At 47.0% G+C, this 23780-nt stretch overlaps 1 protein-coding gene across 3 annotated transcripts in view; it reads left to right on the top strand.

Moving 5' to 3' along the window:
• Positions 1-23780, top strand: part of LOC102571673 (lysine--tRNA ligase) — an 87107-nt gene that overhangs the window by 33527 nt on the left and 29800 nt on the right. For 2 of the 3 annotated variants that reach the window (XM_019490554.2, XM_019490556.2), the window contains exons 2-3: positions 6477-6552; positions 22572-22737. In XM_019490554.2, coding sequence (XP_019346099.2) covers positions 6477-6552; positions 22572-22737 — 242 coding nt within the window. Of the gene's footprint in view, positions 1-68; positions 224-6476; positions 6553-22571; positions 22738-23780 lie in introns of those variants that run through there. The other variant, XM_019490555.2, reaches the window with a different exon arrangement.

The following is a 23780-nucleotide window of genomic DNA, read 5'->3' as shown; positions in this document are numbered from 1 at the left end:
ATGAGGACACAGAAATCAATCTTTTTGTGTTGATTTACTTAGTGCAGAACATGAAAATTAAGTTTCAGTTTCGAGACCTCTCCCTCCAAGAGTCAGTATAAATAGCAAGTGCTAGAACGAATCAAGCATTGCAGGCTTTGAATGCAATAACTTCATCTGCACTCGGCTTTGTAGAAGTACACAGCATGGCAGACCCAAAAAAGTGCTCGGCTGACTCTTCAGTGTAAGTTATTTCATTGTACTGTAAACTTGGCAACATTATGAGAAATTGTAAAATTAAGTCATACATAAAGATTTTATTTAAATATTCTGTGTCTAATTTTACTGTATTATTTTAAAATTAATGAAATAATTTTTATACATTCCTCCTTAAACCCTTTTTTAACTTTCCTTTGCTAGTCTTAAAAATATGCTGTGAACATATGAAATGTTCGGTCAGTGAGTTACTATGACAGTGCTGAATGCTCTGCCACCACTTATCTCAATTTATTAATATTTTGTATTAAGAAATGCTGCGCAGGGAGGTTGTATATACTCTAGCATGGCAGTGCAGGCTGAAAAATAAAAAAAAATAACTTTCTCTTACTTAGATCATCCCAGTAGGAAATATACTATTTTTAGATGAATATTTGTAACTACACTGGCAAGATGTTGTGTGTCCTGAGGCCACTAGATTGATCCTTCTTTAGTAGGGGACAGGTGAGAAGGATTAGGCTACCCTCCATGTATGTTACTTAAATTTCTATGATTTTCAACCCCTTCTTTATCATAATCCACATATATCAGTACTTGTATTTTAAATCCCTTCTTTCTTTGGTGATCAGAACAATGCCTGTTTCCTGATCTGTAGAGATGAATTCTCAGAAGTTTTTCAGTTGAACATAATGTCCTGGAAAAATCCATTCAATTCCAGGCTAGGAGTGAAGTCCTGGCTAAATCAGTGGCACAACTCATGCTGACAAGATTGATGCTAGGGTTTTACACAGCACTCTTAACAGAGATGACCTGAAGAGCTTAACCTAGGTTTAAGACTTAATTTTTAACAATGGAATAGGATAACCTGGGATATAGACTCAAGTAGGTACTAAACACTGTCAGTTATATTTAGGTCATCTGTTAATTTTTTTTTCCTTTCCACTGCATCATAGTGTTTTTCTCTGCTGGGGGAGGTAGTTAGGGATGTTAGTCTGAAGACAGGCAGAAGTCAGGGTAGTTTAGAAACTCAGACTAACTAAATCTGAGATGCATAGCCGACACTTTTGTAAGCAGTAGTGTACCTCATCGGGTGCTGTGAAGGAACTGCAGGAAGTAGAACTTCTAAATAGAAAGTATTGTTTAGAATACAAAGGTTAGGGAAGGGGGAGCAAAAAGAAAGGTGGACTGCTGGCAGAGGCAAGCTGAGTAGGGAGAGAAAAAAATAAGGCAGTAAATCCACTCAGGGACATAAGTGTTATAAAACCTAATTCAGATAAAGGGGAAATGCTCTGTAGTCTGGAATTAGACCACACTTAACAGAATCCTGTCGGTGGATGATTTCTTGTTCTGCAATTTCCAATTCATTTTTATAGTTTTGTTGTCTAAGAATAGCCACTGTTGTTAGTGATGGAATGTCCAGGGAGGTTAAAGTGATCTGCCATGGGCTTGTTTGTCATTCTGGAACCGACGTCAGATCAGTGTCCATTCCTTCTGTCATGTGGGTATCTCCTTGTCTGTCCAATGCAGACAGCAAAGGGGCACTGTAAACAGGTGATGGCATATATGACATTAGTAGAGGTGCAGGTAAATGAATCTGGGATGTTATAATCCATGTGGTTTGGTCCAGTGATGATGTGGCCTGTGTTGATAAAGGGGCACAGAGCTGCCTGTAAGGCAGGACAGGTTTGTCCCCCATAGCTACCTTGAGATTTCACAGGAGGGGTTGGAGGTCATTAATCTAAGCTGTTGCTGCCATGTTAGCTTGAGGTTTGTGCCTAAATTGATTGTGAACCTTTTGGCAGGGGGCAAGGATAGAAGTTGGATTAGCTGTATGCTGCTGCTCATACAGCTAATGTTAGGGGTTTGAACAATTTATCAGATCTTAATTACATCATTCTGTGCTGCTAATCCAACCTCTGTACTTTGAATGTTATTTTGGAGTGTAGTTGCTGTCTTTTGACCTAGGCTGCCTGGAGTAGTGTGATTCAAATGTACTAAGACAAAGTAAGTGTTGCAGTGAAGAAGAGTTCTTTGTGTCATATGGGTCCTTTGGCACAGACATGAATGGCTTGCCCAAAGCCTAATAATAGCCCGCTATCCCAATTTTATATGTCACTATAATCAGAAGGGAAAACACTATTTGATGCAGATGAAAATCTATAAAATCCTCTCTATTTTTGGTAACGATTAACTAGGTTACAATGAGTTAATTCATGGATAGAAGAAAATATTTCTGGTTCGGGGAGACTAAGAGAACAAATCCCCGGGTGTCTGTAATCTTTTTCTCCTTTGCCATATTTTTTGGGAAACCATGCCTACGTATGCAGTACTGTCACATAGTATGAAGCCATTAGAAACCTAGAAAACAATTTCAGAGCACAAAGGTGCAATTCGTGGGGAAGATATTGTATCATTGGAAGTGATGCATGTTGAAGAAAGTGATGCAACATCAGATTTCAGGCAGCCAGTTGATAATACCAAATTACAGGCATGTAATTCAGTTGACATTAATCCCAGGGTGTCAATAGATACATACCTTACACGCAGTTTTTCTACATGTCTGGACTGCTAAAGGAATCATTGTAGAGGGTAAATGTTTCCATTTCTAAGGGAAGGTCTTGGATTCTGTAAATTACCTTTCTATGGACACCCCTACACAAGATGTTTACTGTGCAGTTGACTAATTAACTGTGCAATAAACATCTCAGCATCTACATATGCACCCATTAGTGTGCACAAAACTAATAAACTCCACAGCAGGGTAGTACTTGTAAATACAGAGTTTTTTGTGCCTGGCAGCGCACATGTAGATGCTGCCCAGATGGCTGGGGCATGAGGGTGCTTTACTGCAGGGGCTGCCTGCTGGCTAGCACCATGCTGAAGCACTTTTGGGTGTGTGTAGATGAAATGGGGGCCGTGAACAGAAGCGGTGGATTTTAAAAAACACAGCTTCAATTTAGGGCCGATTAAACCCCCTTGTTGTGCACACACCCCGCTGACTTATTTGCCTCTCCGGCGGGGAGGGGAGAAGAGCTGCTAGTCGGTGGAGCAATCCCTGGGCTGCAGGGGTGGTAGGGGAGGTGGGGGGGGGGAGGGCTGGTGCTTCTCCCCGCGGCAGCCCCTCCAGGTGGCACCTGTCCACAGGCACCTGGCTCAGGCGGTCCCAGGGGACACCACAAGTGTGGAGGGAGCACCCGGCCCCGGCACACCTCAGGCAGGCAGGCAGGCAGGCAGGCTCCAGGGCGGGGAGAAAAAAAAATCAGGCTTCTCGCTTTTCTTGGGTGGAGCCTGTATCCCCAGGCTGCTGCCAAGCTGTCTGCAGGGCTTCCTGCAGAGCTGAGGAGCTGCATGTAGTCCAGTACTTACCTCTGCAGCTGTAGGGGCAGCAAACTAAAACTCCTTTCAGTCATATAAGGTGCTTTACACTGCTGAATTTCGTACAGTGCCTGGAATTAATGCGCAATACGCCACCGAGGTGTGTGAATACCACCACCATTAAAAAGCAATGCAAAATCATTTAGCCCATTTTAAAGTGTCGTCGTGCACACACGCTCCTTGTTTCATCTACACACGGCCCTTGTGCCCCATCCAGCCTCTCTGCAGCACATTTGACCTGGTTAGAGCAGCCCTGGGCTGGCAGGCTGACCCCTGGGCCCCCCCTGCCAGCCTCGGCTGCTGTGACCTGGCTCAGTGTGCTGCAGTGTAGGTGCATGTGCAGCTGTGTGCTCAGGAGCTTCCAATAAATTCTGCAGTTTATTGCTGCCCCCTAATGGCATGTGTAGATGCAACTTGTGTGTAAGAAACAGCCTGTCCACTACTTACAATATAGAGTTTCTGGATTGGGGTATATGAATGCAGTATTTTAGGTATATTCACTGGATTTTGAGATATCTGGGAATATTATATACTTTGCTGAGTTATTCTTCCCCCCTTTTAATATGATTTCTAGTTATGGTTTCTGTATACTGGGAACTAGAAGCTTAGCTGGTATAAATCAGTGTATGTACACTGAAATCAGTGGTGCTGGGGATCTATCCTATACTTCGGTAACAATTGTCACTACATGGTAGAATCTGAGGGTATAGACAGCTATTACATTTGTAGCACTATTAAAGTCCTTGTATGCTCACATTTTGTAGCATCACTAGTGTGCTACAAATAGCCTGAGCTCTACAGAATAGTACCCCTTTGAAACAGAAACTTCTCTGTAGTGCCACGTGTAACAGCTGTTTAGTTGCATGTAGTGCTACAAGAGTCTCTAGGACTCCCAACATCCCAGAGTCCTGTTTTCCCTTCCTTCTTCCAAGGGAGATGGAGAGAGGGAGCAAGGCTGGCTCCCTGCTAGGGAGGCCGGCCTGGAAGGGAAGGGGCTTGCCCAGTCACTGTTCAAGGGCTGGCATTGCTCAGAGCCACAAAGTAGCAGGTGGGACCGCTGCAGCTGGACCCATGTCCTTGTGCTGGAACAGAGCTGCTTCTGGGAGGGAGCTAGTGGGGGTAGGCAGGGGCTGCAGGTCAGGAGTGAGGGGCACTGTGGGGACTATGGGTTGGGAGTGAGGGGCAAGGACAGGGGCAGGGAACTGGCGTGCCAGTGCTGCTCAGTGCCTCACATCCTGGTGAGCGAGGGGGTAAGGGCAGCTCTGATTTTTCTATGATAACCCCCCCCCCCCCCCCCAAAAAAAAAAAAAACAAATGCCAAAGTGTATAGATACTTACAATTAATTTATTATGATGATAGAGACACTGGTAGGCTTTCAATTTGCTTTGAAATTGTAAATATATCAGTAAAACACTGCTTAATTTATCTCTCTACATATGGTGGCATTTCATTTTAATCATGGAAGAACATGGATTGTGGGTATTTTTAATGACAGAATTTGGGATTTTTTTATCAGAGAATTTGCTATTTTAAAACAGGGAATACCAGGATATCTGCTGGTGAAGCAAGTAGTGAGACACAGGCAGAGGAGGCTGCCCAGGGCCAGCACCAGGGACCCAGCTGGAGGGCAGATGAGGTGGTGGACTTGGACCTTTGGGCCAAGAGGACACACTTCGACAATTCATAGCTGCCCACTGCAGCAAGCACATCTTCTGGGCAATAGTTGCCCAGATGGCAGGGTGGGGGCACCAGAAGATATGACAGCAGTACTGCACAAAGGCCAACTGTGCAGACATGGCCCACTGGCAGCTTGCCTAGAGGTGCAGAAGGCTCTGCTACAGTGCCTATACCACAGCCCAGGTGGCCATGCAATCCCAGTCTGGGTCTAGCAGGCATTCAGCCAAGGGGCCACAGGTACAAGGGGCCAGATGCTGTCACAGGTGGTAGCAGATCACAGCTAGGCAGCAGTCCGCACTGCCAGACTGCTGCAATGGATAGAGGGTGCAGGGGCCACTCTAGATTAGTTTCCCCAGGTACCAACTGGCTGGGCCTCAGAAGCTCCTGAGGGCAAGTAGCCCTGAGCTGCTTGACAGGGCAGCTTTTTATACTGCCTCTAGCTCCCCCTGGCTGAAAATCTGGGAGGAGGTGGGAAGGGTCAGTTTGCCCCAAGTGCCACAATTTCCCCCACACTGAAGTGCACGTTCAGGCATGTGTGCTGAGGCAAAAATCTCCAGCACAAATATGTGCTGCTGCTTTTTGAGCTGCTGCAGGTGCACATGTCTGCATGTGTGGATGCGCCCCTTGGAGCCAGACCTACACCTCCACAGGTAGCAGGGCAATGAATAAAGCGGTCCTATTGTTCACTCCTGTTGCCTATGGGGCTTTGCACTGCTGCACAATTGATGAGGTCTTGATTTGCTTCCTCTGGTTTGTCCATCCTAGGCCCAAGCAGAGCATTAGTTTTTAATTTTTGTTTAATGCCATGGACAAAACAAATGTTGCTACCCTCATAGTGTCAAGCTTCAGCTTCTGGAATAAGGTGATTAACTATAAATGGAGACTTTCAGGAAAAAGAATGCTAGTTTCTAGCTCTTGCATTTTCCTGACAATGTGAATCTTAAAGGCCACCAGAAAAGGGAGCAAATAAAAATAATAAAATAAAAACTATCACATTAATTATTATTTAACTGTTATGAGTTTTGGGGGCCTGGGTCATGATTTTTAAAAGATTAGGATTAGCAACATTTCATTGGGAAGGGGCAAGATACAATTACCAGTTTCCTGGTCTTGTTATAACCCTTTCTGTTTTTAAAATTACTTTTTACCAAAATAAAGTGCTGGACCTACAAAAACTGGCAGTCTCAAACATAAATCTCATTTCGCTGTGGTCTGTCTTCTTTTGCAGGGATTTGAATGCAACATCTAACCTCAAGAATGCATCTAAGGGAAATGAGGAGGCTGAAGAGGAATGGGGGCCCCAGGTGAGTGCATCCTACTGAAGTAGATGCTCATTGGGAGTAAGACTAGACTTAAAATCTTTACTGAAGATTTCAAGGTGTGCAGCTAATGGCTAATCAAAGAAGCCCTTTTCTATGCACAGGTGCACTTTTATGCCTTAAAATCAGTTTACAACCCCCTGTTTGGACTCTTGAATCAAGAGAAACCTGATTTACATTGATTGTAGTTTAATGCAGTAAGAAACTGATATATGATTCCTTAAAGGGCATAGCGGTAAATCTCTTCCCATTGCATGCTGGGAGCAGCAGGAAGAATTTTACCTCAGGAAATGAAATTCCTTTTGAAGACCTCCCCTGAGACAGTCAGCACTACACAGTGCTCAAAGAAACCAGGTGCAATTTGCTCAATATAACTCTTAGACTATAGGCCCAACATCCATAATGGGTCTTAGGCTGTGACACTGATTTGCAGCATCTAACATTTAGGTGTCTAGCTCCCATAACAGAATCTGCAGCTCAAAATTTGGTACAATAGTTTCATAGTTTCATAGTTAGTAGGGTTGGAAGGGACCTGAGCAGATCATCAAGTCCGACCCCCTGCCATGGCAGGAAAGAGCACTGGGGTCAAATGACGCTGGCTAGGTGTTCATCCAGCCTCCTTTTAAAGACCCCCAGGGTAGGAGCCAGCACCACTTCTCTTGGAAGTTGGTTCCAGATCCTAGCTGCCCTGACAGTGAAGTAGCACCTCCTGATGTCTAGTCTGAAACTACCCTCTGCCAGCTTGTGACCGTTATTTCTAGTCACTCGTGGTAGTGCTCGGGGGAACAGGGACTCCCCCAATGCCTGCTGGTCCCCTCTGACCAGTTTGTAAACAGCCATTAGATTCCCCCCTCAGCCTTCTCTTGTGGATGTTGAACAGGTTCAGGTCCCATAGCCTCTCCTCGTAGGGCCTGCCCTGCTGCCCCCTAATCATGGGGGTGGCCCTCCTCTGGACCCTCTTCATGTCGTCCACATCCCTCCTGAAGTGTGGCGCCCAGAACTAGATTTAGTACTCCAACTGCGGCCTGACCAATGCTGCATAGAGGGGGAGGATCACCTCCTTGGACCTGCTTGAGATACATATATGGATGCATGACAAGGTGCGGTTGGCCTTCCTGACCGTGTCCCCACACTGTTGGCCCATGTTCATTTTCACATCAATAATGACTCCAAGATCCTTTTCTGCCTCTGCACTGACGAGAAGGGAGTTCTCCAGCCTGTAGGTATGCTGCTGGTTCTTCCTCCCCAGGTGCAGCACCTTGTACTTGTCAGTGTTGAAACCCATCCTGTTCTCATCCACCCACCCCTGTAACCTGTCCAGGTCTGATTGCAGCCTATTCCTCCCTTCTAGTGTGCCCACTTCTCCCCATATCTTAGTGTCATCTGCAAATTTCAACAGGGTACCCCGCCATCCAAGTCACTGATGAAGATATTGAACAGCACAGGCCCGAGGACCGAGCCCTGCGGAACCCCACTGCCCACATCCCTCCAGGTTGAATAGGACCCGTGCACCACTACTCTCTGGGTGCGGCCCTCCAGCCAACTAGTGACCTATCCGACTGTATAGGTATCAATGCCACAGTCTCCTAGTTTTTTAATGAGAAGGGGGTGAGAGACAGTGTCAAAGGCCTTCCTAATGTCCAGAAAGACTATGTCCACTGTGACACCTGCGTCCAAGGATTTTGTGACCTGGTCATAGAAGGCCACCAGGTTGGTCTGACAGGACCTGCCTCTAATGAACCCATGTTGGTTGCCCCTAAGCATAGTCTCCCCTGCTGGCCCCTTGTGGACTTGCGCCAGGATAATTCTCTCAAAAAGCTTACCCAGGACCGAGGTAAGCTGGACTAATTGGCTTATAGTTTCCTGAGTCCTCCCTCCTCTCTTTTTTGAAAATGGGGACTGCACTGGCCCTTTTCCAGTCCTCTGGCACATCGCCAGAGCACCACGAGCGCTCGTAAAGCTGTGCCAGGGGTCCCTCAATGACCTCTGCTAATTCCCTCAGCACTCTGGGGTGGAGATCGTCAGGACCTGCTGATTTAAATATGTCCAGTCCCTCCAGAAGTTCCCTGACTAGGTCCTCACTGACCCTAGGCCTGGGTGTGCCTCCCCTTGGGCCTATGGGGGTCCCACTGTGGGGAGTGACCTGCTCCCTGCTCAGAAAAATGCAGGCAAAGAAACTGTTAAATAAGTTCGCTTTAGCAGTGCATAGGGAGAGTTGGGTGTCCTAGAACAGGATCCACAAGCCCCCACCCTGCTGAGTGGGGAGTGATGTCTTAAGTCCCATGCTTCTCTGGGGCTTAAGTACCTTATTCTTCTGGAAAGCGTCTCATGCTACCTAGAGTCACAGGCTTGAAACCTCTCTTGAAAGTATGCCCTTAGGCTTTCCTCTCTTCTCTTTCAACATGGCCAAAGAAGGAAGTGCCTCCCTTGTATATAAGAACTCAGTGGTCACAGCATTCACTTGAGATATAGGAGCCCCTAGTTCAACACCAATGCCCAAGGCAATGCAAAGCCTATCTCTTGTCTCCCAGTAGCATGCTATAATTAGCTATTTTAGGTGGTGGCTGTAATGAGGATTCTCTCACTGTTTTCTGAAGCTCTTCAGTTTTGCATGGAGGAATTAACTGAGAGAGAAAGAGCATGATCCAGAAGCATTCTGGGTGTGAGGGAGGCCCTGGGCTGCTCAGCCTTGAAAGGTCAAGGCACTTCGCAGCCTGAGCAGAAGCAGAATTTATGTCCAGCAGTGAGGCACTTGTGGACTTCATGCTAGCTGGGGGTTGTGGACAAATCAGTTTATCCTTAGTGACCTAAATCCCACATTAGCTTAAGCTTAAGTCTAGGCCTAAGGTTCTTGGGTCTTTTTGGATATTTGTCAAGTGGCAGGTAAAGTCTAGCACTATATAAATAGTATAAATAAGAATTCCTTTCACTAATAAAAAAGGAAGTTTTGATTGTGCATAAAGCTAGGCACACCTTAGTTCATGCAGTTAAACAGTGAATATCCCTTTCTCTTGTATATGTTAGAATCAGAAAGCCATGGCCCCAGTTCTGACTCCCACTCCTCTTTTGCACTGTTGTCAGGGTGCAAAGCAGGGGGAAAGCTGTCTACCCTAAGACCACTAATTCTAAATAACCACTGAACTACAAGTCATAATGACAGGACGCTGGTTTTCTCCATTTAAAAATTGCAAATTCTCTGATTAAAAACCCAACAATCCCTCATTCCCCACCCACAGCCCCCCCACCTCTGCTGGTGCCCCTCACTCCCCACCCATAGCCCCCCGGCTCTGCCGGTGCCCCTTGCTCACCATCCACAGCCCTCCACCCTCCAGTACTCCTGGAGGGACCCCCAGCTGCCAGGGCTATGGGGCCAGGGACCTTTACCCCCACAGCAGTGCTTGAGCCCCGACTGCCCCCTGTGAGAGGCAGTGGCTGTTGCAGCAGAGCAGAGTGCGGAGCTCAGTCTCCCCTCCTCCACAGGTGGCATGGGGTGGAAGGGCAGGTGTGGGCTGCCCACTGCGTACTTGGGGCTTCCCACCCTGCTGCCCTGGGTCCCACCCTGTGGTCCAATGGGTGGGACCCAGAGTGGCAGGGCAGAGCGGGGAGAAGAAGCTCGGTGCTGCCACCATAAGCCAAGTGCCGTCATGGCAAGGTGCCCCCTGCCTGCCCAGAAGCAGTAGGGTTGGTGATGTGGGGTTGTGCCTCCTTCTGCTTCCGGGTGGGCAGAGGGTCCCTTGCCACGTTGGTGTGGGGCTCACAGTGGCAGCACCAAGCTTCCCTACCTGGCCCCGCTCTACCCTGCCATGTCAGGTCCCACCTCTGAGCTGTGGAGGCCACAGGGGAGGGCAGCAGGGTGGGGAGCCTGAGCCCACAGTGGGCAGCCCACACCCATGCTCCCCATCCCCCCCACCCCCAGAAGTGCACGCAGCAGCAGGGACCCAGCCCCTCTCACCCTGGGGATGTACTGCCTGCAGCTCCATCCCACTCCCCAGCCCCAGGATCCAAGCCCCACAAATCACCATGGCAAGGGGCCCTGCCTAACTCCCTCCCTCCCTCCTCCCCTCCCTCCCTCACTATGGCAGCCTCAATCCCCCCACCCCGCCAGACTTAGAGCTTCTCTCCAGGCTGCATGATGGCCATGTGCATATATACATGCATGCATATGCACATGGTACCTCCTACCTGACCGCCCTCTTCCCACTCCCTGCAGCATCTTGCAGGCTGCAACTCTGCCAGCCTGCAAGGGGAAACACACTATTTCCTGTGTTTTTATCCTTTAAAGAAGAGAATCTGTGTTTTTCTCCTTAAAATGAGAAAATCCGGGTTTTACCCCATTTCTCCATGGTGAACGGCAAACCCAGATGCCCGGTAATGACCTTCCAAAAGGACTAGCACAGGTTAGAGAAGGGCTGCTGGAGGAAGTATGTGGTTTTGTAGCTCAATACCAAACCCCTTGAACTTTTGGCACTCTGAGAGACTTGTTACATCTTCTGTAAAGCAAACAAAGGTAATTGGCTTAATGCTGTTTGTCTTAGTGAAGCAGTCACACCCTAAGGCGAAAAACCATCTCTGATGAGACTGTGACTGTCCCTCATCTGCACATCTGTGACTTGCCACTAGAAGATTAGTGAGCCAAGGGCAGGACTAGGAGCCTACATGCAATCTTTCTTAGTGCAAACAAATTCAGTGCTGTCAGTCACAATGTCTTCATGTTTTGTGTGTTTCTTTTTTAGTGTGTTGTATTTATTGGCATTGGCAGGACCAGCTTTCTGCTTCCACTAGACAGAGCCAGTGCTGCAGCACCAGGGTGCCCATTGGCCATAGTACCTCTTGCCACTGTCCAGGCCTGCTCATTGCTTGATCTCTGAGGGGCTTTATCCCTTTTTCCTCTGGAGTCTGCCACCCCCTACCACTCAGACCAGGTCACTGTTTGCTGCTTCTGCAGGTGTTGGTGCAGGGCGGGTGATCTCTGGAGGGAAAAAAAGGACTGATCCCCTTAGAGCTCATGCAGTATCTGGCCAGCCAGCACCCTGGCCAGTGACAGGGTGGGGTGAGCTCCACAGAAAAAAAAGGATTGGGCCCTTGGAGCTCAGGCAGTGCCTGGCCAGCTGAACTCTGAGGAGCCTGATCCTTTTTTTTTGATCTGGAGCTGCACCTACACCCCCACTCCTGCTATGCCACTGCTGGCAGAAGCAGCAAGCTGGTCCAGGTGGTGAAAGGAGGTACCACAGCTGCCAGGTGCTCTGAGGCTGCTATGCTTGCTCTGTCCAACACCCCCAGGGGGTGAGGTACTGTGTGCCAGGTCCTGCTGCACCCTGGCATCCCTGCTCACCCTAACTCAGGAGGGGACACTGTATCCTGGAATACTGGAGGACTTTAATTTGGGTGCAATAGCTGCTAGGAATGGTCACACCTTAATGGAACAGCAGCAAAATTAAATGGTTTACAAATAATCCGGCATTGGTGTCATTTTAAACTGGATAAGGAGCACTTTAAACCACTTGAAAGTGTTAACGTGCAGCCAATCCAGGGGTTAAGAGCTCTAGAAACTGCCTAAACTTACTGTGCAACAAGGCCCTTAGATTGTAAGCTCTGACTGTTTGAAAATGCTGGCAATATTTATATAGCAAGGTTGATTATATACATTAATATGAACTTGGAAGCAATTTGCAGCATGGCAAAGAAGCAGAGGCACTGACTCTGGAACATGCAGCTTCGCTGTTAGAATGATGAGACTCCACACATCATTCTGAGACAGTCCTAAATACTCTGTTCACTATTTAGCCATGGAAAATATTAAATGTACATCAGTTTTCATTTAGCAGTGAAATGTTATCTTGAGGTCAGGTTACAGGAAGCTGGAGAAGGGAGATGAAACCAATTCTCAAGCATAGGCAGGGCTGTGTGAAGGAGATTATACTATAGTTGATCACTGTAGTTACATTGGGAAGAAATACTCTTTTTCAGTAAAGCCATCTTACCTACAGAGATGAAGAAATTATTAATGTCATACAATAACACACTGCTGCTCATTAGAAACATATAGTGATAATGAACTGATCTGTATGCAGTAAAACATTTTTCCTGTTCTCTTTCATGTCCCTCACTCTCCCCATTTTGATTGCAAGTTAGCTATAGAAGGACAGAAAGACACAGAAGGTGATGAAATATCAAATGTGGAATATTAGAGCTAATTCTTTACTACCAAGTAATATTAGACATTTGCATCTCATTGCAATGGGCTCAGCTCTGATGGACACTGTTCTCTGATGTTTGCCTTCTAGTTATACAGCACTTTTATTACCTTACCATCTGTTCCAAACAGCTGAAGGGTATTTTTGTTTAGAAGAAAATTTTCCTCCAGTGATTCAGATAAGGCATCAGCCTCCAAATATTTTGGACTTCTGAGTGTACCTTTGCAAATTGTTTGGAATTCATGCCAGCTAGTACTCAGGGTACTTAGTCCCATGGTGCAGCCAAGAATTCAAAAGCCAGATACTTCTGCAAGCAAGAAGAAACCTGTTCCCAGGACTGCTTACTCATTCCACATTACATACTCATTGGATCAAAAAAAGGAAAAGTAACCGAATAGAAATAACCCTGAAAGCAGGAACAACAATACAGGATGCTTCTTAGTATCACTGGGCTAGAATTGCGTTCTCACTAGCTCCCTCTCTTTCTTGGCCCCAGGGCTTGTCATTCTTTACTGCCTAGTGACAAAACAATTGCCCACCCAGGCAATTTTATAACCTAATGGTTACAACACTTTACTTGGGAGATGAGAGATTTTTACCCTCTCTGCCTGAGAACGGCCTAAAACCCAGGCCTTTGACCTTCTGGATGAGTGCTAGATTACTACTGAAAACAAGGCAACCCCAGCTAGTGCTCTGAATCTTAATGGGATGGAGGTGCTTAATGCAAAGCACCGAGTCAGGTATCTAAATTCTGAAGAGCTATTAGAATTCAGACCCCTCTCCCTTGCTTAGCATTTCATATTGGCTAGCTCTGGGTGACTCCCTGCGCCACACCAAGGCACTCTGGCCTGCCCTTTGGAGGCACCTGACTCTCTTCTTTCAGTGTACTGGCATCCTCTAAGCACCAAACTGTGCCTATTTGGATTAGTTTCCTTGGACGAATTTTTTTCTATTTTTAGCTGTGCTGAAATATAGCTAGAGGCTGGGATGCCTAAGCCTCTGTTCAGTCCACTAGATTTTACCTTTTCCTTGGAAACCTCACATGGCACGGCTAGCAGAGCCAAACCAAAAGTTGGCTGTGCATTACCCGACAGAGAAGTAGGTTCATCATGCCCTGTAAATAATGATGAACATGACGGGGGCATTTTTTAAAATTTGTTTGAAAATATCTACATAAATTATTCGTTTTATTCGGTGAAAAAGATAAAATGAAAACACCTGTTTTGAAAATATAAAGTTCTTTTCCTTTTCCCCTTTTGCGTCTTTTCTCTACTTTTCATTCACTTTCCAGTTGGAAAATGATGAGGGGGTGGGGGCGACAGTAGTAGTGGTGGACAGCTTGTTCAGGGTTTTTTTTCCTGATTTCATAGTGTGATCCCCAAGATTCAATGAAAACAAACACTTTTTGTAAAGATTTTTGTTAAAAATCCACTTGAGTCAGCTGTACTTTCCAGTAGTTCCAGTCTTCAGCTATGCTGTTACAATCGGAGAGTGGTTGCAGCCCTTACTGAGAGTAGTGTACTTACCTGGATAGAATCTATAGCACTTTTCTTGTACACCTGAAATATACAGATAATACCAGAAAATTGATATGCAAGTTAACCTTCCATGTGGCTTTGAAGACACCCATCATATTCTACTGTGAAACTGCACCAAATCCCTCCTTATATCTGTAAGAGGGTCAACTCCTATGGTATGAAATTGCTACCCCTAACTCCTCCTCAGTAGCAAAATCAGACCGTCAGTTTTATAGCCTACCCTGGAACAAAGCACTGTTTTACCACGAGTGTCTTTTTTGTGATGAGCTGTGACTGGATTTTATAGCAGCATAATTCAAGTTAATAACCAGAGCTGTTTCAGAGCAACCAGTCACTCAGCTGACTTGGCACTTGGGAGATTGTGGGTTTGTTGATCTTCCTTTCATACAAGTGTTTAGAGCTGAGAAGATGGGATTGTAATTTACATTACATTATGTAAAAGAACAATCAAAAGCAGCCACTTCCCATTAGGATTAGTTATTATTAACTTTTGGATAAAAGGGTGAAAGTTCAAAAGGAAATCTTTTAAAAAGAGTGCCTTCATCCTTCTCTGGGAATCCTGGTACCTCTTGCTGTTTGATCCAGAAACCTCCAGTGCCAGATTAAAGGCTGGAATTATAGGACATAAGTAATCAGCAACTTGCATTGTTCATGGCAGTAACATTGGACAACTGCCCATGTGGACCTTGGGTAGGACCAGGCCTTTTGAATTTAACATGCCTATTCCTTCTTTGTGTGGACCTTAATTTTTTTTATATTCATTTCCTTCCCTGATCATAGATTCTCAGCCAATTAGCAATCCCTTGTATATCTTATAGTGTTAGTATTCTGCCTAAACTTATAGGTTAGTAAAATCAAGTTGATAGCCAGTGAAAAGGAAACGTTTAATTCAGTCTGCAACTCAGTTCCAAAGGCCAAAAGGCCACAGCTGGACCAAGGCTTTCCTTCTGTAACAGACTGCCAGTGTGGGATCACCAGATTGGCTTGAGATACTGGGCTAGAAACAGTGCGGGTGAACTCTGAGCAACCCCAAGGGTGGAGCAGGAGAGCCCTGCCCTGTGGAAAAGGAGAAGCCAATCGAAAGAAGGGGTTTTCAATCCCCTGGTAGGCATGGAAGAGGGATGGCTGGAGTTGGGGGCCTGCCACCCTGAGCCCTGGTTGGCTGTTTTGCAAGCCAGGGAGGGACTGCTGGAGGGGATAAAAGCAGCAGCTGAATTGGCATGGGGGCTGCTGACAGTGAATCTGGGGAACGATGCAGGAGGCCTAAGAAGAGTTGGGGTGAGCTGACCTAGCAGAGGGAGCAGAGAGACCCTCTGAAGAGCCTCGAAGGCCCTGGGAGAAGAAGGCAGTGGCAGTCGGCCGTGTCTCCAGCCCTGCAGCAGAGAGGAAGCCGCAGCCAGGGCTTGGGGCAGAGAGCTGGTGCCCCAAGGCCCCATTGCAGTGTGCTGGACATGCCGGGCATCCCGGAGGCTAGGGGTGGCAGTTAGCCCCCCACTCCACTGCGGAGAAGAAGCAGTGGCCAGGAGTGCAGGAGGCATACTTATTTGGAGCAGGGAGCTGGGCCGGTGAGTTGAGGAAACCCCTTACCTTCCCTGGGGAAGCGGCACAGCAGTAGGCAAGGCAGTGGGATCCTGAGGAGCAGCAGAGCACCAGGATGAGGGTCCCCAGGAGCTCGGGGCGCAGGCCGGCGCTCGGAGCAGGACTGGTGAGCCGTGAGGCATGTGGCGTGCCTGGCTAGTCATCTGGAGCAGGGGTTTAGATCACTGACCCCTGGGACCTGCCTGTGCTGCTGATCCTCTGCCACTGACTACCCCAGAGGGGACTCAGTCCTGTCCCTTATGCTGCAGCTGATTGTCATTGGATGGAGTCCCTGAGCTTTGTGCTTGAGTCATGCTGATTGCTGCAGGAGCCTACTCTGTTGCTTGTTGCTTGCCTTTTTGGTTGCCACGGAGGATCACCCTTCAGCCTCTTTTGGGGGTTGGGGTTTCATACAGTTTGATTGCTGCAGACTAGAAGAGCTTAACCTGTTGCAGTCTGTCACTTATTGGGAAGCCTGTTGGAGCTGCTGGGAGTGACCACCTTGCTTCCTTGTGCAGTGGCTGAAAGCAGTGCAGTGAAAGCTGCCAGTTACCCTACCTGTGGTTCTTGAGTCGAGGGTTGACTAATGCATTCTGGTTTGTTTTGTTATTCTGGTTATGCCATTTAAGTTCACTTTTAAATAACCTTTCCTATTATTCTTGTTTTGTAAATAAAGTGTAAATAGTTAAAATCAGTTAAGTGTTAGATCTTCTTGGGATCACGGGCTGCTCTGTGGGGAGCAGGGGCCAGCTGGAAAGTAAATTGGTGCTGGCTGGAAGACCTGCCCCACTCTCACCACATCATCCCTGATATTGGGCAGGGGTGGCAACTATTGGGCCGCCACCTGGGTTACACTTCAATGAATTTTCCTGATGGCTGCAGCCCATTCTGTCAAGGAAAAAGCATAGTTTCCTGAATATGCTGGCGCAGGCATGTAGACCCCATTTCCTGTAGAAAACCTGTGGGGAAAAATGTCATCTGGAAGAACAAATACCTACATTTAAAACTCAGAAGAATTGTTGTTTTTGTTGTACATCTAAGATAGGCACACAGCAACTTTGAGCTAATGCAAGAAGCAAGGATTTTCTGCAGGGTTATATATTTTATTGGAAAACCTGCATGGGTGAGGGAGATTTTTAGATAAGGTTCTGGGCACAAAGAAGAAGAGTACTGTGTGTCTAGAAGGTGGTTTACAATCTGCCCATCCATGCAATTGGCTTAATAAAAGATATCAACCCATCAAAATATCCTTGCCTCATACCTACTTTTTTGGGGCCTGATCCTAAAAAAAATGCAAATTGGTGTAGCTTCATTGGCTTCAGAGGGTACTAACATTGCTTTACACTTGCTGTGGATTTGTATATTCAATTAAATAAATTAGAAGCAATATTATCCATAACAGCCCAACAGGTTTTATAATGCTGTGAAAAAGTGTAGAAAGTGACTGTGTGCTGCAGCTTGTTCAAAGGACCACTAGATGGCACTCTCTCTTATCTTTATTCAGTTTAGCAATATTTTGAATGGCTGTAGTAGATCTTCCTATAAAGTGTTCAGTGTCCCCAAATGTTGTTTCACTGATAGAAAGCTACCTTAAAGTGGCAGCTGGGCATCCCCCTGATGTAAAAATATTTTGTGAATGATATAGGGTTGTTCCATTTGTCTGTGTTCCACCTGTATCCCAAAATACAGTGGACTTCAATGCAAAATGCCAAAAGTCAGAGCAATCAAATATCTACTCTGAGTTACTCTAAATTACTCCAAAGAGACATTTCAGAACATGAGAACTTAGAACCAATTTATTTTCCCTCCTCAGTGGCACGTTTTTTCAGAAAGAATGATATATAAATCTAACAAAGACTCAGAGTGGCTTATAATAAAAGAAAAACATATAGAAACAGAATAAAATATTAACACAAGAAGGTACCACAGAGCAACCCTACCCCTAAAACCTGGGACTCAAAAACAGTCTATTCTCTCTCAACCCCCTGCCTCTGAAAGAGAGTGTAAGTTCCCCCAGCAACCAAATTAACTTTCCAACCCACATTCAATACTTCTATAAAAGAGAACAAAAATCCCCTCCACCCCATATTGCCTCCCATTCCTACCCAGTTCATCTCCCTTGGCTCACACCCAGAAGAATCCCCCTGCTTGCAGCCCTTCACAAGCTGTACCTTCCCCTCAAAAAGGAAGCCATGACTGTCCCCCCACAACCCATCCTTCCCACCCTTGAAAACAATGTTTAGTTAAAAAAAAAAAATAGAACAGGTAATACAATAAAACACCCCTATGCCCATTTGGCATAGTGTTCTAGGAACAACAACTGCATCCTATTAATGTATTTTAAGCAAACTTGAAAACAAGAATTTTTATGTGCCATTGTGTCGACTCCCATGCGAGTCATCAGTGGGACTGAACTCACCAAACATCTCCGTTGCTTGAGCTAATGGTATGACTTGCAGCAATTCTTATAGCATCCTCTATATCTGGGGTGGGCAATTATTTTGGGCGGAGGGTCGCTAACCAAGTTGTGACAAGCTGTCAAGGGCCGCATGGGTAGCCCCGCCCCTTGACAGGTGCCCCGCCCCCTGGTCACCATCTTGGGACCAATGTCCCATGGCCAGCACTGGTGGGGCCCAGAACAGGGTGCAGGCTGGCAGGGGTCTGTAGAGCCAGACTGGGCTGTACCAGCAGGGAGAGGAGGAGAGCTGGCCTGGCTCCATAGATCCCCGGCCAGCCATGACCCTGTATCCCTGCCACCCTGCTCTGGGCTGGCCCTTGGACATGGGTGCGGGTCCCATGCACCCGCTCACTCCCAGTGCCCCTCCAGCCCCATGGTACAGATGTGGGGTAGTGCGCAGCCCTGACCCACTGCTCACCAGTAGGGAAGGAGCTGGTGCTGAGCGTGGGGGAAAAGCAGCCCCTCCCCTGCCCTGTGGCCCGCACTCCCGGCTATAGTTGCTTGCAGCCCGCACAGGACTTTCCGGAGCAGGCACAGGTAGCCCCATGTAGGCTGCAAGTGGCTGCAGCGTGGGGCGCCGGGCATGGGGTAGGGGCTGCTTTTCCCCTGCACTCAGCACCACCTTGTAACCCGCCCCTGCTGCCAACCTGGGCCCCAAGCTGGCTCCGGGCTCACCTGTCGGGGCTGTGCATTGCAGCAGCAGCTGTGGCCCCCCTGCTTGCTGCGCTGGCAGTGTTTGCTGCTGCTGAGCAGCGTGCAAGCTCCGGCAGGTAGCACCAGCCATGAGGTGGAGGGGCTGCTTTCCCGGTGCTCAGCGCCAGCTAGTTCCCTGCCCTTCCCCACACCCGCCCCTTTCCTGAGTTTCCTATATTGGGGCAGCTGGGGAGCCACATGGTCCCAGGCCAGAAGTCTCTGCTGGAGCTTGGCTGGGGGGCAGGGCTAGGCAGGCCCTACTGTTGCAGGAGCTCCCCAGGGCTTCCTCTGGGTCCTACTGCCCTTGGTTTCTTTCATCTTTGACAGGAACCAAGGACAGATACATTTTAATTTCCTAATTTTTTAGGGGCCCCGCAGGCCAGATAGAATGGCCTTGTGGGCTGGATCTGGGCCGTGGGCCATATTTTGCCCATCTCTGCTCTATATGGATAGGTACTAGAAAGGGATTTTGTGAATGCTTTTCAAACATGTTTGTTCATAGCAAAGAATAGATTCATAGACTGTAAGTGCCTGGAAGGGACCTTGCAAGATGAGGGTCAGTGGCGATGTGTAGAGGGTGCACAGGGGTGCATGTGCACCCCCTAACAGTGTAGGTGCACCCCCTGTCAGGCTGCGCTCCCTGTTTAGGCAACGGGCAGAGAGGCAGGCGGGAGTGCCAGTATCCCCCCCCTGCGAGTGCTGGCTGGGGAGTGGGGCCACCAGCAAAAGTGCCCACAGGACTTCTGGAATTGATATGGCCACTTTTTGGTGAGTGAGATTGGCCATGGGGGAAGCCCAGTCAGTGAGATCGGCTATGGGGAAACCCCCCCACCCCAGTTGCTGACTCAAGAGGCACCAGTCACTCATGATCAGGGTCCAGCCCCCCTGCACTAGGCAGGAAAGACAACTGGGGTCAGATGACCCCAGCAAGGTAACCATCCAAGACTTCTCTTGAAGATTTCCAGGGTAGGTGATTGCACCGCCTCTGGCGGGAGCTTATTCCACAGTCTGAACACCCTGACTGTGAAGAAGTTTTTCCTAGTGTTAAGCCTGAAACAGTCTTCCAGGAGTTTGTGGCCATTACTCCTGGTTTTCTCTAAGGGTGTCCTGGTGAACAGTTGTTTGCCAAGCCCTTGATGTATTCCCCTGATGTAGTGGCAAGTTGCTACCAAGTCCCTGCTCAGCTTTCTCCTTTTTAGGCTGAAGAGGCCCAAGTCCCTCAGCATTTCCTCGTATGGCTTGCCTTGCAAGTCTCTGTGACAGGGTGGTTTCATTTTAGGTTTTGAAGGGGAATATGCTCTAGCGGGTACACATTTCTCCCTCCCTGTTCCCCCTCCCTTTCCACAAAGCATGATCCCTTGTCCTATCTTTTCTCAGACTTCTTTCCTCCTCACTTACAGTTCCTCATTTTGGTTCCCTTCTCCTTGCTGAGTGCAAGTCCTAATCTCACCCCTATGGATTTTCTGTCTCTTGTCTCAGCAAGTAGAAACAGACATTGCCTGACATTTCATTTGTGCCACCATAAAAACTTTTCTGGTAAGCAAATAGACATTGCTACCCTTTGTTGTGCCACATGAAAGGAACATCAGTGGCATGACAAAAGCTAGTCTAAACTCTGCCGTTTTGTTATGGTGGATGTCTATTAGCACTATGGCAGGAGAGTATTGGAAGCCTAAACGGCTTCCACTCTCGAGTTACTCTGAGCAGGTGCTTTGGGGGCTTGGGCACCCCTCACACCACAGAGCATTTGCCCACTTTTTCTGCTTACAGACAGACATCTTCGAGAGGCTCAGGGTGCCTGTTCATAAGTGGGAAAGGCCCACTTTCCCCACTCAGCCAGACTTGTTCCTGCAATCACTGGGGATGGTCCTGGCTGAGAAGGTTAATCAGGGGTTTCCCTGCAAACCCAGAGATGTCTCAAGAAATCATATCACCCCGTGTCCTGCACCATCAAGGGCAGGGCAAGGGATAACTTGTTTCACCCAGTGAGGTGGATCAGCTGTGCTATAAGACATTGTAGTACAGCTGATTGGCTTCATTCAGCAGCATCTATTTCTAGCCAGCCTCTCTACACTCACAATCCCAGCCTCCTTGGTCACTTGTTTTCTGTTTCCCCTTTCTTTGCCTCCAGTCATTTTCATACTCCATAGCCTCTAGTCACTAGCTGACCAGGGATTTCCCTCCCAACATTTCTAATTAACATTTCTCTCCCTATACCCCTCTTACAATTGCTGAGTTTCCCTTCTTCTGCTTCTTATCTCATCATCTTTGTCCTGGAAGGCTCACTTCCCCTCCTAGATACTCATCAGATTTGTCTCCCATCTCTCCTCACTCTCTTAGTTCTGGTCACCTGAACAACCAGTCCTAGTATTACCTCTGACCTGAAGCTCTGCATCTGGTCTTATTGCCTTGCCCGCCTACCATCCCTCCCTGTTCAGTGTTTTACCTTAGCTTTCAGTTCGAGTTTTCTTGCATACCATTCACTCAGATCAGGCAGCATCTTATCCCATACTGCTTGGGCCCATCAGTGGGGACACTGAGAGCATGGGAGAGAGAAATTCTGTGCTCATAGTCGAGATACATGGGTATGGGCTGAAAATGTGTGACTGCTCCAAGCTACAATTGCAGGGGAAGGTCCTGCCCAACCCAAAGCTGAAGCATGCTCAGTGTGGCCAGAATTTTCAGTGAATTTAGCAGCTAAATGCAAAGACGACGCTAATGATTATAGGCAAACCATGATTTTTCAGTGACTTATACATTGGGTGAATATTCACAGAGACAGTGAAAGCCACACACTGCTACAAAAGCCAAATTCCAAGTGTTTGCTTCAAAGTATCATGGTAAAAGAGCTGTTCAAAGAAAAGATTGACAGAATTTAACATGGATTAAAAAAAAACATGTTTTTGTTTTGCTTAGGCTTATTTCCTGAAAGGGACGAACTGTTTTGGCTGAAGTAAAATTCTGCCTGAGAAAGATACTGCATATGGAAAATTTCATCTTAAAAGATTAAAATCTACAGATGTTATGTAATGATCCTAGTTTTCCATTTGCTGTGGAAAACTGTGGAATCCATATTTTTCCATGACCTACTGAAAGCATGGTAGCATCTTGCGGCGAGCAGCACTACTTCTGCTCTTTTATTTTTGCCACAGTTTTTGCTTATCGACCAATCAGTAACATGCTCTCCTCCTCCCCCTTACTCCCCTACCCTGCTGCTGATTGGCTGAGAGGCAAAAACTGCAGCAAAAATAAGAGAGCAGTGGTTCTGCTTGCTATGGGATGCTGTTGCACTTTGGGTAGGTTGTGGAAAAACACAGATTTCTGTGTCTTTTAGATGGAGATTTTCTGCTTTTTTTCCCCATGGAAGACTAGGATCCCTGGTTATAAGTGATATGAAACAAGGTTTTGTAACTGATAAGAGGCAGTGCTGCCAGCCCCATCTATAATAAGAGTTCATACTTAAGTGTATACAGTAGAATAACAATATACCTATAGAGTGTATTCAATATGTATGCCTTCATTCTGTCCAAATCTCTCTTATAGCAATACCATCAGATTCGAAGTGATGCCATCATACAACTGAAAGAAAGAGGGGAGCATCCTTACCCACACAAATTCCTTACAAACATTACACTTTGTGAATTCATTGACAAGTTCAGTCACCTGAAAGAAGGGGAGCATTTTCCAGACAAACGAGTCTCTTTGGCAGGTGAGCACCTAACAGGGTAGTGACCTCTGTTTACTCCCAAAGCTCCTAACATTTATTTCTTGTTCACAAGAGAAGGTGGATTGCAGTGGAAAAATATATTGTGGCCCAATGACTCAGTCACATTCAATGCACCTATTCGGAGTCATCATACTGAAAATGCCATCTACTGTGATGAGACCATGCATTTTCTATCTTGTTTTCAAAATATTATTGTCTATTCAGGCATTTCAGACTTTCCCCAAATCTGCTTAATGAACTTGGGGAACTGGTGTTGTCATTAGGAATTGTCAGAGGGTTTGGTCCTGGTACTGCTTGCGGGATATGCAGTATTGTAGTGGATTGTTAGTTCATGTAACATAGGCTTTACTTTCCTGGGCAAACTTGCCCCACAGCACACAAACCCTCAATCAGCAACCAAGCAAATACATAAACAAAGGGTTCACTCAAACCCTGAGGTCTTTCCCAGACCCTGAGAGAGTATCATGGCTTGATGCTGCAGCCTCTAGCCATGCAGCCTTGCCCCTCTCCCCCAACTCTCTTCCCTGGGAACTTTTCCTGGGTCTGGGTCTCTCTGACTTCTTAGTGCACTACTCTAACCACCCTTCCACAGGTCAAATTTGACAAAAAAGCTTTTAGCTAATGCAGAACACATTCCAGTTGACTATATAACTCTTGTCTAGGATTTATCTCTGATAGATGGAGTAGAAAATACTCTTTAACAATGTCTGCAGTGTCATAACCCAGTGATTTTGGTGCCTCGGCACTATGGAATTTTCTTGTCACATGAGAGCCTCTTGCACAGCGAGGGTTTTGCTGCATAAAGAACCCACGTGCAGGAGAGAGCTCCCGCCAATTTGCAGCTGTCTTTGCAGGATGCATTTTCCCTTTGCAGCACAGAAATGCACGGTGCAAAGAGTTCCCGCTATTCGAATGCAAATTCGTGTCCCGCTATTGGCTAGTTCTAAATTATTCACACGTGGCGGCCGGTAATTGGCTTGCTGGCCGTTTAAAAATTAGCGCAACTTCCGCCCAAGTTGAAGAAC

Source organism: Alligator mississippiensis, chromosome 3 (genome assembly GCF_030867095.1).
Source record: "Alligator mississippiensis isolate rAllMis1 chromosome 3, rAllMis1, whole genome shotgun sequence".
Classification (NCBI taxonomy): domain Eukaryota; kingdom Metazoa; phylum Chordata; order Crocodylia; family Alligatoridae; genus Alligator; species Alligator mississippiensis.
The sequence above is the reverse complement of the archived record's forward strand: the minus strand, read 5'-3'. Positions and strand labels throughout refer to the sequence as shown.